This window comes from Misgurnus anguillicaudatus, chromosome 13 (assembly GCF_027580225.2).
Source record: "Misgurnus anguillicaudatus chromosome 13, ASM2758022v2, whole genome shotgun sequence".
In the NCBI taxonomy this organism is placed as follows: Eukaryota; Metazoa; Chordata; class Actinopteri; order Cypriniformes; family Cobitidae; genus Misgurnus; species Misgurnus anguillicaudatus.
In genome coordinates, this window is record NC_073349.2 from 6,215,532 (window position 1) to 6,227,139 (window position 11,608).

The 11,608-nt window shown below is 38.0% G+C and overlaps 1 protein-coding gene across 1 annotated transcript in view; it reads right to left on the reverse strand.

Annotated features, from left to right (window-relative positions):
* Window positions 1-11,019, reverse strand: part of tspan2b (tetraspanin 2b) — a 51,323-nt gene extending 40,304 nt beyond the window's left edge. Inside the window, exon 1 of the mRNA XM_055188494.2 lies at window positions 10,624-11,019. Coding sequence (XP_055044469.1) covers window positions 10,624-10,692 — 69 coding nt within the window. The 5' untranslated portion in view covers window positions 10,693-11,019. The remainder of the gene's footprint in view (window positions 1-10,623) is intronic.
* Window positions 11,020-11,608: the final 589 nt, after the last annotated feature.

Here is an 11,608-nt window from a genome sequence, read left to right on the forward strand (position 1 = left end):
TTAATGGACTTTAATGGACACCAACACTTAACACTTAACTCAACACTTAACAGTTTTTAACGCCGTTCAAAGGACCCTAAATGATTCTGAAACGATTGCCATTTTTACAAGAAAAATAAAAAGTATGCACTTTTAAACCACAACTTCTCGTCTATCTCCGGTCCTGTGATGTGCCAACAGGACCTCATACAATATGTCATCACGTCAAGAGGTCATGGAGGACGTATGCAAAACTACGCCCCAGTGTTTACAAGTGTGGAGAACCGTTCAGACGTTGTTGTATGTGTAATGATACTAATTAATGTCTTTGTGTCAGTTTATTGTTTAAAATGGTCCACAAATGTAAGTTTCACATATGTAACACGTTACTCTCTACGTCACTACGCAATAACGTGAGGTCGCACTGGCGCATCACAGGATCGGAGATAGAAGAGAAGTTGTGGTTTAAAAGTGCATATTTTTATTTTTCTTGTAAAAATGGCAATCGTTTCGGAATCATTTAGAGTCCTTTGAAATGCCGTTAAAAAACTGTTAAGTGTTGAGTTAAGTGTTAAGTGTTGGTGTCCATTAAAGTCCATTAAAATGAAAAAAAAAACTTGAATGTTTTCCTCAAAAAACAGAATTTAGTTTTTGTGTATTTCTGTCAAGAGATCCTTCTAAAAATGACACACTACACCTTTAAGTGTTGAGTTAAGTGTTAAGTGTTGGTGTCCATTAAAGTCCATTAAAATGAAAAAAAAAAAACTTGAATGTTTTCCTCAAAAAAAAAAAAACAGAATTTAGTTTTTGTGTATTTCTGTCAAGAGATCCTTCTAAAAATGACACACTACACCTTTAAGTGTTGAGTTAAGTGTTAAGTGTTGGTGTCCATTAAAGTCCATTAAAATGAGAAAAATCCTGGAATGTTTTCCTCAAAAAACATAATTTCTTCTCGACTGAACAAAGAAAGACATCAACATTTTGGATGACATGGTGGTGAGTAAATTATCTGGATTTAAAAAAAAAGAAAAGTCAGATCACTGGCAGAGGTCATTTGACATCAACGAGGACATATTTATGAATAAAGACATTGATTTTGATTAACAAAACACTTAAAACCCTACTTACTGTCCCTTTAAACATGTCATTATTCTGTATTGTCCTGTCTATTAATATCTGTTCTATTCTGCCTGTTAGTGTTTTTAATAGAAAGGCAGAGATCTCCAACCCTGTTCCTGGAGAGCTTCCACCTGCCAGTAATTTTCAAGTAACCCTGAACAACTTAAAGGGATACTTCACCGATTTAGCACTCAGCTCTGCATCTGTAGAAACCCGGCAGCACCACCGAACGACCATGTTTCCCTCCCCCACCTCCCCCTAATAGGAGAGACATCTGCACCTTGGCTCCGCAAAAAAGTCCCCCGATGATGCAATATGACGATTTTTGCATCATTGGAGGACTTTTTTGCAGAACCAAAATGCAGACACCTCTCCCCTCAGGGGGAAATGATGGAGGGAAACATGGCCATTCAGTAATTCTGCCGGGTTTCTACAGATACAAAGCTGAATGCTAAATCGGTGAAGTATCCCTTTAATGTGTTGGTTCAGCTGTGTTTAATTGGGGCTGAACTCTGGAGGACAGAAGCTCTTAAGGCGCCGGGTTGGAGACCCCCAATTTAGGACCATTTAGGTTGTGTTAGAATATAAAAAGGAGATTTGGCCTAAACCTAAGAAGTGCTCATCTGTATGGTTTAGGGAAGCATGTGACTTCCCATGCCACTGAAGCAGAGCATCAGGAGATTGAAGTTGCACTATGGCCTTTTTCAAAACACTGATGCACAATGCATGTGGTGCAGTGGAAAAAATTACACCGGAGCTTCCTTTATCTAAAGTATGCCATGTTTAGGATAACTTCCTCTTGTTTGTGCAATGAAAAAGGGCATGCAATAAACTAATACCATAATGAGGTGTTTTGATCATGTGAAGTTTAAATATTAGTGAACTGTGGAGTACACGTTGTATAGGTTGTCTTTTAGTATGTAAAACAATACACTTTAAGCAATAATATAGATTTCCATCAGTACAGCACATTGTAAAATTATCACTTTACAAGTTAAGTTATCATTTTGGAAATAATTATGGTTTTTTGGATCTTGAAATCCACATTCGCTGAGATCAATTTAAATACTCTGACAGCACAGTAACACACAAGAGATTCATGGAAGTTTGTGTTTTGTGGTGCCTACTACACAATGAGGACCAGCAGAACAGAAACCTCATTGACGCACTTAATAATGTCATCATTATGTGGATTTGTGTGGGGGGTTAAGTTTAGGGTTAGGAAATAGAAATCTTTGACTTTGGACAAAAAACAGAAGTCTAAGGAAAGTTCCCAGAATGATTGCTAACAAAACAAACAGGTGTGAGTGGGTGACAAACTGCCAGGCCACAGTGCCGTAACAGCTAAACATAGATGCAACTTGCTTTAAAAACTCCTTCGGTAACGTAATATAATGCCATTACTACAGTAAAATGTACATTCAATACAGAAATAGACTTTCAAAGAATATTAGAATTATGTGACTTTCCAGCCCTGGAAATCACACATGTAAATTTCTCTGATATTTTTCAGGTATACTGTGACTACTAGATGTCTGCGAAGAATAACTAGCTATGTGTGGTATAACCAGTGGCATAGCTGGCATCTTAAAAGTAGGGGGACAGTACTGCCGTCAGTATATATGCAATCAATAAAAATAATAATAATAATAATAAAATAATAATATATATAACTAACTAACTAAATAAATAAATATATATTTAAGCAATATCGCTCGAGTAGGAGTGTGATATAGCTCTATATCATCACGGCTGTGATTAGGCCAGAGGCACGAGGCCGCAGGCCGAGTGCCGGAGGCAATCACAGCCGTGATGATATAGAGCTATATCACACGACTCCGAGAGCGATATTGCTTTTATACAACAGTTCGACGGCACACGTTTGAAAAACGAAAACTAGAAAACAACAACAGAGTTATTTTAAAAGCCTCTTTGTTTGAGAACTACTTCTTCCGCCACGGATTTGAGGGCGGCCAGAATGACAGGTAAAACTTTTGGCTGCTTTGAAGCTCATAACAACTCAATGGACGGAAAAGCCGTTTCTTTATATTACCGTTTCTTGGTCACAAAGTGTAGTTTTAAGATTAGTTCAGTCGAGAATGTATATGTATTATATTTAAATCTGCAGTCGATTAGTAAAGATAGCGCCTGTTTGACCGTTTGCTTAGTGAGATTCGAATGAGAACCAAAGCATGGGCGGACGTCAGTGTTCACTCGCCCCGCTGACCACCGCCCTCTCTGGGCTACATTTCTGAAAGGGATTCCCTGGCTCTCATGTTGGCCTTGTTTGTTTATGATCGTCAAAATTAGATCAAATCAGCAGTATTTGGTGTCATGATCAAACTATTACTTGTTTTTTAATTCATATTTAGTGTCTTTTGTGTTGTTATTGTTTTGGCGCGAGGTAAACGTTAATAAAACTATACTTGTGTAACGTTACTATTGCTTTCTCATTTATTCTTAACGCGATACGAGCACTCGATTATTATTATTAAACTTTGTTCTTGTCAGTACTATACAAAACGTTTTTTTATAAGTGTCAGAGAGATGTTTTTGCATGCTGCTTATAAATATACCAGTGGCGATATCTCATAACATGTTTTAATAGTCACGTCACGATAAAGTAAATGATCAATGTCCACATTTAAAAGCTGCGGGGCTTACCTGCAGTTCCACAGTGTTTTCGCGTTCTGATAAAAGATATAGCTCCAGAAAAAACCGAGTGTTTATATTCCTCTTTCCAAGTGTTAATCGTCCACACGATGTGACAAGACATTTCTCCCATTAACTTTAACGTAACATCCAAGAGCGCTGATCTTTGACGTAATAATACTTCTGATTGGGGATTCACAGACTGATTTATGAGCTAGTGAACTAATGAGACACACGGAGCGTGATTCAAACAGCGCGTCTGTGTTTTTCCATTCAGAGATGAGCCTGCTTAGGACATCCATTCACTAGGTGGCGGAATAATACGAAAGGTGAAGCGGTTACAGTGCCGTTATCAGTACAATATTGTATAGCTCTTAGCCAATCAGATTCGAGAACCAGAAAGAACTGTTGTATAAATATATATATTAGGGATGCACCGAATCCAGATTTTTTAGGTTCGGCCGAATCCCGAATCCACCATTTAAGATTCGGCCGAATCCGAAACCGAATACCGAATCCTACTCGCATCCTTATTCCAACACAGTAAAGCACATTAATGAAGTAAACAACGTCCACAGCAGTGTATTTTTCATTTGATTTAATTTTAACTGTACATTATGCCAGGATGACAAGTTGGAAAAACTATTTTGACAATAACCATAAGCCTATGCATAATAAAAGCGATGCATTGCGACACGCTCGTTTTTCCAATAAGCAAGCAGCTCCGCGCTGAAAACTATATTTAACTTTGAGTGAGAAGCTCCGCTCGTCAATGTCAGTTTTCACACGGCCGTCCAATTACAGTGGAGGAGGGGCGGGACATTACCACAGCAACCAACCGGCTCACAGCTGAAGCATCACAGCTACCAAGCGCTCGGCTGAAAAACAGCTGGCATTTGGCGTCCTCAAGGCGTTTTCAGCCGTGTTAAAAGTTTTGGTGTGTTCAGCCCCTAAGGCTCACCGAAAGAAAAAGCTCATCTCCACGTCAGCACCCGATGTGTGTAATCAACGGCCGTGTGACGTCGACCAGCGTAGCGCAAGCCTAGGGTTCGGTTCGGTGGGAAAAAAATCTAGGATTCGGCCGAACCCGAACCCCGTCAAAAAGCCCAGTATTCGGCCGAATCCGAATCCTGGATTCGGTGCATCCCTAATATATATATAACCAAATAATCAATTTGTAATCATATTGATGGCTCAATCTTATTAAAAAAGCCTTCATGTAAATAAATACCTTAAAGGGACAGCAAGTAGGGTTTTAAGTGTTTTATTAATCAAAATCAATGTCTTTATTCATAAATATGTCATCGTTGATGTCAAATAAACTATAATAGCAGAGAGGGACAAAAAGCACTAGCCTACCAACGCGTTTTCTTTCAGAACACATTAATCAGCTGAAACGCACAAGGGGATCAGTGATTACATAACGGCTAATGTAGTTGCAACACGCATTTGGAAAAGCGAGGCGCTAGAAAGCACTATTCGTTTGAATGCAAAATACAATTTTATCACTAGATGGGGGTAAATCCTACTTATTGTCCCTTTAATCAATACGATTGAGGTCGATCGGATGCAAGTTCCAATCGTGTTGAAAGGGGGTGGTGTAGTCCGATCGATCTGTGATCCACTCAGCAGGAGAAAAGTATGCATGTAAACGCGTGAATCATAGTATTTTCTTAATCGGATGCAAAAATACATTGTGCACATGGCCAGAACAATTGTTCTCAAGTTCACGTCTTATATTCACCTTTTATTTATATGACATGATTCTCGTCACAGAAACACGCAATGGCAACACGCATTAATAGGGGTCAGTCGCTGTACATTCTGCAGCGTTCATGTGTACTTTCGTAACATTAGGCTACATAAAGCAATAAAATAGTGTTGTGCCTTTTAAAAATTGTGTTTTTATTACCTATATCTGAAAACTTTTTAAGAAAACTTTCTTCAACTCAGCGTGAACTCGACGAGAGATGCTGTGTGCAAGCGTGCCGCCATGCCCTGAAAAGTAAGCCAATATGTCTTGATCGCCCCCCTGAGAGTGGTCCCATTATAGGTCATAAACCCTGCCTCCCCCATGTTATTCAATGGGACTTGAGACCAACTGAAACATTTTTTACACTTTTTTACGAAGCTAGTTTCTGTCATTTACTGTAGTTTTTATAACGCTGATGTAAATTCAAGTTTTGTTTTTAAAATTAGTTTGTTTTTAGTTCGTTATTTAATGATATAAAAACGGTGGTGTCACGTCATGATTGACAGCTGTGATTGTGTGCATTCTGCGAGAGCGAGGGCGGGGCCTTGATTTCGCGGCTTAACTTCCTGCTCACTACTGCGTGCGCAGGACTGGTCCCGAAATTGCTACTGTGCAGACTCAAGATGTCAGCGCCGTATCGGGACGCTGGCGGCTTCACTTTTCACCAATGGGAGAGAGCGAACGGGCATCGTCCATCATTTTTACAGTCTATGGCTGTATGTAGCACAGTGTTGCCAAGTCCTCTACATTTTTTTCGGGTTTATATTTGGGCTACTGTTTAACCTGTTTTCACCAGTTGTTTTTCTGCGGGTTAAAGATGAAAGAATTTTGTTGATTAGTTATTGGTATTTGGGCTGTGAATAGTCATTGGGATGCTCTTGGGCTAGATTTGTATGATTTTGATATGCGAATCTGGCAACCCTGGCTGTGCGCTTGCGCAGACATTCGTTCGGATTATAGTGATGGTCGTTTTCGAAGCACTGCTTCATGAGGCTTCGAAACATTTACAAATCTTTTGTTTCGAATCAGTGGTTCGGAGCTTGTTTCAAATTGGCCCAAGTCATGTGATTTAAGCAAACGAGGCTTCGTTACGTCATAACTGTTTCGAAACGTCTCAAAAATCCGATGGTTCACCACTAGGGGGAGTTGATCACATGACCAGTGTCTAATATGTTTAGATGAATTCGGGTCAGTTTTATTATGAAAGTTCATAAAACATTTATCCTTCTGACTAATAACACTGCCATTTTGTCTACTTTTTGTTTATAGACAGATTTAATGACAAAAATGTGCATAATTAAAAGGGTAGTTAGTTTTAATGATTTGTTTGACCTAAATAAAACTAAAAACACATAATAGACTTTTAACTATGTCTTAATTAAGTTAAATAATTTTTTTAAACATATTTTAATACAAATTTTGCTATTATTTTGTTAAAAGAAAGTGTAAAATGTTTGGACATATCTGCTTTTACACTATTTTGACCAGCAGGGGTCACCAGCGTGTGTGGTGTTACGAACTGCTTCGAAAAACTGAATCAATTTTCGAAGCAATTGGTTCAATTGATTCGAAGCTTCGAAAAGCTTTATTTCTCCCATCACTATCGGATTATATAGACCATTTCAAAAGATGTAAACAACACTGGTTGTTTTTTACACCAATGTTTATCTAGTGTTTAAAAACTGAAACAGGAAGTGCTTCTGGACCAGTGTTGTTTACATATTTTGAAATGGTCTATAGAATGTACATGTAAACAAACCTTTTAATTAGGTTGCAATGTTTAGGGTGCATGTAAACTGTATTGTCGTAACCTTCAATTGGATTAAATTTAGTCGGATTGACAAAATGTTACTTATAAAACGGCTCGTTCTGGTTCTTCATCCTGATTGGTTGAAACGCGTTCTAAGCCGTGATAAAATACCCCGGTAAACCCACGGTTCAGACCGCATCACAAGTATCACTGCGTCACTGTTGCTGCGTATTGATTTATGAAAATAAACACCACATCTTTAATCATTTTTTAATTTTTCTACCTTTGCACAATTATGGCGATATCCAGATAAATGTCAATAAATAAAACATTTCATCAATAAAGAGAAAACGTTCTCTGAAGTTTTTTTTGTCTTATTGATATTTACGCTATTATCCACTAGAGGGCAATCTTATCCAACTTAAACACTGAGGCATTCACTCGACACAACAGCGTTGTGGTGGATTTAGCGTGACGTGTGTTTTGATCAGGCTCTGAATCTGATCTCTTACAAAGTTTCTCACAAAAATGGAATTATCTCCGCATTTAGCTGAAAATTTGAGAGGTGATAACTGATAAGACAACAAATGAAGGTAGGATGAAACGTTTTTTGATGTTGTTGGAAAGCGGATGGACTGTTCTTTCATTTGATATCTTATGTTTATTTAAAGAAGATCATTTTTCTGTAAGGCATTCAACTAAAACTGGGTGGCAACTTAAAAAAAAAAACGCTGACGGGGAAAAAGTTAAGCATGCTTACAAACATATTTGATCATCACTTCAACAGTTGCACGATATAAATGTTAATGTATAAATTTGATGAATAGTGATTTATAACATAAACACCACAGTCTTTAATCATATTTTCATTGTGTCTTTGCTGCATCTCTGTTGGCTGAAAACTGCGCTCTGTTTCAGCCACATTTGATTCTGAGGAACTACTTTGTTTGGCGGAAGAGTAATATTTATACTAATATAATTACAACTTATTTGTGTTTTATTTTATAAAATCCCGCTAACGTTATGCATATGAAGTAACTGTTTTATAAACGCAATAAACCCCTCGAAGCGTTGGGTTACCAGTGCATTTTATAACAGCTAAGGCAGTGGTCTCAAACTCCCGGCCCGCGGGCCATTTGTGGCCCGCCCTCCACCTCTCTGCGGCCCGCGTCACCCTTCAACAATATAACGTAATCTGGCCCGCAGAAAGATTTTTATTTAAATTCGTTTTTTTTTTTAAACGTTTAAGGGTCCGGTCACATGTCGCGTCTAACAACGCGAGTTAAAACGAGTCGAGGCGTTTCTTAAAGTATGTTTACTTTTCAAAGTGTTTGCTTGGGAGCGGAGGTTGCGCAGCGTGGGGTCGCGTCACCCGTTGCTACGCAGCCACGAGCGCGCGCTCCGTGATGGCGAGGGTAACGGAATGCGTGATCGGATTTTAATTCCTCTCGCGTCAATCATATCATTGTCACAATGCGATCAGTTCGTCTGATCGCGACTTTGTAGTGTTTGTCCAGAGAAGATTTGTTACTTCCGGGTGGATACTCTGTTACTCAGAGAAGAGCTGCTGTGGGGTTATTACCGTAGTTCACATCAAGTCACAGCTTCTAATGGAGACACCGCAGTGGGAGATGTAGTGCAACAGTTTAATATTAAACTACGGATGAGAAAATTACCCATCAAAGTGCCCAGGTTAGGAAAAGAGGAAAGATGAAGAGAAATTACAGAGGATACAAGTATGTACACTTCTATATGAAATATATATGAAGTATAATACATTATTATTTTTCTTGCTTATACATAGAGCAGTATTATTTATTTTTACTCTCCAACTAGCTTATGTAACATTGACTACCCATCCAAATGTTTTAGGATCACTTTCACTTATTAATATTTTTCTAAATATAATAGCAAATTCATTAAAACGGTGGAATAACAAAAAGGAACATAATAAAGTCAATACTATGACTGAAAACAGTCAAAAATAAATAAAAACAGAAACACTTACTGTTGGTACATTTTTTATAATAGTTTATAAATGTATAGGAATTAAATTTGTTAGTTTTAATAGGCCTTAGTTAATAATTCAAAGCCTAATAAGGTTAAAAAATATTTACTTACTTTTATAAATTAATATATATTAAAAAATAAAAAACACTAAAATATTTTTTAATGTATAATAATACTTGAAAATATATAAACAAAGAAATATTGTACTTTTTTGAACGTTAAAATAGCTCTTCGGCCCTCTGATGAAATGTCAGTCTCAGAAATGGCCCCAAGCCAGTTTGAGTTTGAGACCCCTGAGCTAAGGGGTTTAGGCACTCCACTTCGCGTCGTGCCTAACAACGCCCCTTAGCTGTTATAAAATGCACTGGTAACCCACTGCTTCTTGGGGTTTATTGCTTTATTAAGTACTTAGCTGGGGACTATTTTCGGTTGCTGGGTAATATCATTGCGCCTGCTGCACCCATGGTAAGGCAGCAAAGTCTTTGATTATTACGCCAGAATGAGAGTATAGTTCCTAGCCATATTTGTCTAGATATTTTCTGTCAGTCTTACAGTAGTACATATTGTAACTACAGAAGAGTCAAGTTTTAAAAAGGAAAATATCGAAACTCTTTGCTCATTTTTGAGCGTGATGCTAATGGTCTAATCAGATTCAATGAATTATGCTAAGCTATGCTAAAAGTGGTACCACCAGACCCAGAGATCAGCTGAATGAATTCCAAAACAGTAAAACTCAAACATTTAAGAGTTGGAAAATGTGCCTATTTTCAAAAAATGTGGAGTGTCCCTTTAATAGTCTGTTGAACCTTTTCCCTTACTATGATGAACATTTCGTGCAACAGGTTCTGGAGATGTTGAAATTATACAATCTGATGAAGAACCTTTTAGGAACCTTATTCATAAGAGTGTATAGTTCAAACCCAGAAAGGTTCATTCATACACACGGTCATCCAGGTCTGCCTTTGCGCAAAAATCTCACAGAACAAAAATTTGTGGATGCCCGTTCTTCATTAGACGGTAGATTATTTAAACGACAAGCAAAGTGCACCAGAGAGTCCGGCTGATCCTCTCCAAACCAACACACGCGCGGTATGAAGGAAAAAGGGGCGGATTTTCCCCAGTGGAAAATCTGATTTAAGTCGTACGAGGAGTGACCCTGTCAGCCCCCCGAGTCAAGCTTTCCGATTCCAGCATGAGGCACGTAAATATAACTCGCTTTGTGTTGCAGTGACTTTTAGACTGTAAAACTGCGCATAATTTACGGATTTGCAGTGCATTTGTACTTTGTATTGAAAATGATATCAGACAGCACATATTAGCAAAATGCCACACATATGAATATTACTGCTTCACTACTCACCCAGAATATAAAGTTGAACAAAAAGAGGAGATATTTCACGCATTTCATTCCGCCTTCAACTTTCCCCATGTTGAAAGTAAAATAACGAGTGGGTCTTTTTTCAGAAACAGTCCAGCTTAGGTTATAAACGCGGAGATGCTGTGTTTCACTCTGTTTGCTCTGTCAACATCTGCACTTGTAGCGCCGGATGATTTCTACAGCTTCTCTGTCCCGCCCATTTGAATGTGACAGGGGTAACCCGAGGGGGGTTAGGGATGGGCAATGTTCCATCCCCGCACAGTGGCTGCTTTCATACGACTGTGCCAACCCAGCCAAAACTTGTAAAGGCTTTCTGTTGGATGGAGAATTACAGAGCTCGAGCAGATAAACAAAAAGTACTAGTTTACTTTTTCCAAAAAGTCAAGTCAAATTTATTTATTAGCGCTTTTTTACAGTGTTGCATTGTTTTAACATATAAAGTTACTTTATTCACGATGTAATTCTGTGTATATTAATTTTAATATATTGTAGCAAGTCAATAAAAATGTTAATTACTCCATCTGTCTTAAGAAGGTGCTTAATCTCATTACACTAAATATTATTTTATTTAAATAATTTAACTATTGTTATTATTTGAAATTAATAAAATTATATTTATATTTTAATAACGATTTTACAATTGTAAGGGCCTTAAAGATGTACTCTAAGTATTAACCTAGAAAATATCCAAACTTTACCCAAACATAGCTTAAAGATGCAGTGTGTAAATTTTAGTGGCATCTAGTGGTGAGGTTACGAATTTCAACCAACGTTTCAGTCCACTGTTCACCGAAACGCATAGAGAAGCTACAGTAGCCGCCATCAGACAAACATGTCATTTTCGGAGACAACTAAGTAAAAAAACGTTTGTCTGTTAAGGGCTTCTGTAGAAACATGGCGGCACAAAATGGCGACTTCCATGTAAGGGACCCTCTGTGTATGTAGATAAAAACATCACTCACTTCTA